Source organism: Arachis hypogaea, chromosome 13, assembly GCF_003086295.3.
Source record: "Arachis hypogaea cultivar Tifrunner chromosome 13, arahy.Tifrunner.gnm2.J5K5, whole genome shotgun sequence".
Lineage (NCBI taxonomy): Eukaryota > Viridiplantae > Streptophyta > Magnoliopsida > Fabales > Fabaceae > Arachis > Arachis hypogaea.
Window position 1 is genome coordinate 100007716 of NC_092048.1, and position 4102 is coordinate 100011817.

General features: G+C 36.0%; 1 protein-coding gene across 1 annotated transcript; it reads right to left on the reverse strand.

The window, feature by feature from the left end:
* Nucleotides 1–327: 327 nt before the first annotated feature.
* Nucleotides 328–3834, reverse strand: LOC112732429 (UDP-glucose 4-epimerase GEPI48). The gene is made up of 9 exons (XM_025781152.3): nt 3480–3834; nt 2759–2808; nt 2484–2619; nt 2216–2317; nt 1779–2006; nt 1547–1625; nt 1285–1367; nt 843–934; nt 328–757 (listed from the first exon to the last, which is right to left on the reverse strand). The coding sequence occupies exons 1-9, from the start codon at nt 3663–3665 to the stop codon at nt 664–666; spliced, it is 1050 nt and encodes a 349-aa protein (XP_025636937.1). The 5' UTR covers nt 3666–3834; the 3' UTR covers nt 328–663.
* Nucleotides 3835–4102: the final 268 nt, after the last annotated feature.

Below are 4102 nucleotides of genomic sequence, written 5' to 3' on the forward strand. Positions count from 1 at the left end.
ATTGTTCACATTGTCCATGAACTTGTTTCCCATACTTTCTCTTAGTTTTATTTGCATGACCGCAAATGTAACTATGGAATGAATTACCTATCAATCATATGCGACTGTCGGCGGGTACATGGATTTTAGATTTACTGAAATTCAACATTTTTGGAATGATAATGCTCAATTATTAGTAATTGATTCCATTATATTCATCCTGACTGAATTTAAAATGGAGAGTACCGAATTGTGAGATTGTCTTCTTCGCGCACCGACGGCTTAAAGGAAATCAGAGAGAAACATAAAGGGAAGGTGATTCGAAACATACGATGCTCTCAGAATAACTTTAGAATGAAATAATGAGGTAAGATTAAATTATAGCTTGTTAGTCACACTTTAAAATGTGTGGTTTAGATTTACAAAAAGATTAAAAAAAAAGGATGCAATCACGCTGAAGGACATGAGAGAATCCTCAATCAATAAATGCCTGTAAGCCGGAACCTATAGAAACTTTAAATTATTGTGAAATAAACCACTACTTATTTACTACGCAACTAGAAATTATATTTATGAATGTACTTTCCACCTTTATAATGGCTATGGGAAAAGGAAAAAAAATTATTATGAAAAAAAAAGCTGAATTAGGCAGGGTCCTATGGTGTCACAGGGTTCGCAATAGGATCAATTCTTAGAGTCTGCAGATCCGTATCCATAAGGATTTTTGCTAGCCCAATTCCATTGATCACGGCACATCTCGTCAATGCCATATTTTGCCCTGCACGGGAAATATATTTGTTAGAGAAGTAATATATTTTTTAAAAAAATGTTACTCATAGAGAGGCTTAAAATAAAATACTTACTTCCAATTGAGTTCTTTTGATGCTTTATCTGTTGATGCATAAACGATTTCAGCATCACCAGGTCTCCGATCAGCCATTTTAAGTGGAATTTTCTGAACAGTAAGACAACAATTATTTTAGTCATGCAAGTCAAGGTCTCAAGGATTCGCCATATAATCCAAACAAATTTATTTCAGCAATGCATCAAGGATATTGGATATATATGCATGACAAGGCAATCAATGAAGCTACCAAGTTGCAGCGTTATTCACAGGTTTTTCATTTCCTGCATCTTATGAATGTGCTTGTTTTTGAGATCCCAAACACCGAAGGGAGAAAATGATTAAATAAATGAGCATGCACCGCTCAGTGGCACCGAATTCAAGTTGGAAATTTCACAAGACAAAAAGAGTAACAAGTTAACAACAGATCATAGAGGAGAAACAGAACAATAGCCTGTTACCTTTCCAGAGGCATTTTCAAAAGCTTTGACCATCTCCAAAACCGACGTCCCCTTTCCAGTTCCCAAGTTATAAACTTCACAACCTGTGAATGCACGGTAAAAAATTTAACCACAATCCACGGTATCATTTCATAAAATGAAAATATAATAAATAAATAAAACTGGATTCTAGTGAAGATCAGTTCCCAACCATTGCTACTGGCAGAGTTTAACAAAGCCAATACACTTAATATAGAACCAAATGATGAAACAAGAAAAGTACCTATTTTAGGATCCTCTAGTTTATTCAATGCAGCTATGTGGCCATCTGCTAAATCAACAACATGAATGTAATCGCGAACCTGAGAAAAAGATACGATCAATATGTAAGATCCTAGGAAGAAATCAAAGGGCAGGAATGGAAATGCATGCCTAACAGGCCTCATGCAATGAGCTCTGCTCGCAATTTTCAAGGGAGAAGATTAGTAAAACAAGCCAAAGATAGTGAGACATACTCCAGTGCCATCGCTTGTTTTATAGTCAGTTCCAAAAATTGTCAGTGCAGGGCGTCTGCCGACAGCTACTTGCTGAACAAATGGCATGAGATTGTTTGGAATTCCACGAGGATCCTCACCAATATTTCCACTAGGATGTGCACCCACTGGGTTGAAGTATCTCAACAATATTATTTTCCATCCATGATCTGATTGATAGAGATCACGGCAAATTTCTTCGATCATAAGCTGAAAGACAAAACTCTTATCAGATATCATTGCTCAATTCCAAGCCAACACTACTATCAGTACTGTAAAGCAAATTACAAACATGTTTTGTACAAGACCCTGGCATAAAAGTTAAATTTAAATCAAAATCAATTTTTTCCCAAGCTTCCCATATTTCCAGTATCACTACTAACAAATGCCTTAACACTTTCTGAGCCAGTTAGCTATACCTTGGTTCGTCCATATGGATTCGCTGCTGACAAAGGGAACTCTTCTGTACATGGGACCTGCTTTGGCCAACCATATACAGTGGCTGAAGATGAGAACACGAGCTGGAACCATTCAAGAAAGAAAAAATCAGTATATAATCACTTTGCCCTGTTCATCTTGAACTAAATTAATGGCTTGATACTTTCTCATTAACAGGACTAAACAAGGTGGCTATAATTCATGTCCCTTCACAGAGTTGAAGCCAATAATTAAAGACCAAAAGCTTACCTTCTTGCATCCATGGGCAGCCATGACTTCAAGTAGCACAATTGTCCCAATCAAGTTGTTATTAAAGTAGTACAGTGGTTTCTCCACACTTTCACCTACTGCTTTCAGTCCAGCAAAATGTATCACAGCATCAAACCTGAAGAAATAGATATCAATACCAGAAACAGTTAAAAGTGTAGGATAAGTGATCAAGTAAATCAATAAGAGAACATGAAGCACAGAATGAAGGAGTAAATAAAATTCTTATACTGGAGAAAATTTAAAAAGGTCCTTACTTTGTGGAAGCAAAAATTTTCTCAAGTCCTTCTCTGTCCCGGAGGTCTAACTGCAGTGAGAAAAATAATTGAAATTTATTTTTATCATAATCATAACGAACTAGATACGAAATTGCCCATATAAACCACCCACGCACACCGAACTTTATTTATGTGTAATATCTCAGAACCAGTGTCTACAACTTCAGAGGGATAAAAAAAAAAGAGTAAAGATAGCTCAACAAAGAAAAAGTTCATGACTGGAATTGGATATAAAAGAGAAAGAGGGGGGAGGGGGAATAAAATCAAAATTGAATAGTGTTTGTAAATAAAATTGGACGTAATAGAAAGCAACAGAGTATGACGGGATCCAATAACGAAATAAACAAAAGTACATCATGAAATTCAATTGTGAAACAGACTTGGGACAAGTTATTCCAAAATAAACACATAATTTCGAAAATTCGAAGCTGTCACCGTCCTTCTATCTACTAAGGCACGGAATAAAGCACCAAAACAAACTTTTTCACTTTTAATTTCCCAGTCGGACCCACCACAATTTTCAAGGTGAAATATGCTCGGCATCTAACATAAAACCAAAATAAACAAATCCAAACCCAAAAAAATTAATAAATAAAAAACACCCCAAAACCAGAATTATCGTCCCCTGGGAAACACAATGCAACAAGAAATCAAAAGTCAGAGCAACCAATCAGAGAGAAAGAGTGGCGGCGGCGAAAACCTTATGGCATGAGAGGTTGGAGGCGAATTGTCCAGCTAGTCCCTTGACCCTCTCGACGGCGATTTCGGAAGAATTGTCGTAGTTGTCGACGATGACGGCCTTGAAACCGCCATTGAGGAGCTGGAGAACGGTGTGGCTGCCGATGTAGCCAGCCCCACCGGTGACGAGGATGGTTTTGGCGGCCATTATGGCGAGATGAGAGAAAAGAGAGGAGAAGAAGCGAAAGCGTAAGCTTTAATGATAGTAATGAAATCGTAACAGAAAGCAGAAAGGGAAGGGAGAGTTATATAGGGTGCCACTGCCAACACCCCGAAAGTTTGTTACGCGCCCTGGACGTTTTCTCGGCAAAGGGCCAAAGGCCTAATTTTTGTGACACGTTCGTTAATGATAAACTTTTTTTTTTCTTTTACTAACTTTAGATTTTAGAATATTAAAGAATCATTATTTTATATTTGAAAAAATATATAGAATAATAAAGAAGATTATTTTTATATTTGGAAAAAATCTAAAATTTTAAAATTTTTATTTTATATTTTTTTAAAAATTAAAAATTTAATTTTAACATAAGATCAGTATAAATTAATTTTATATATGTATTTATTTACGTAATATTACATCATAAA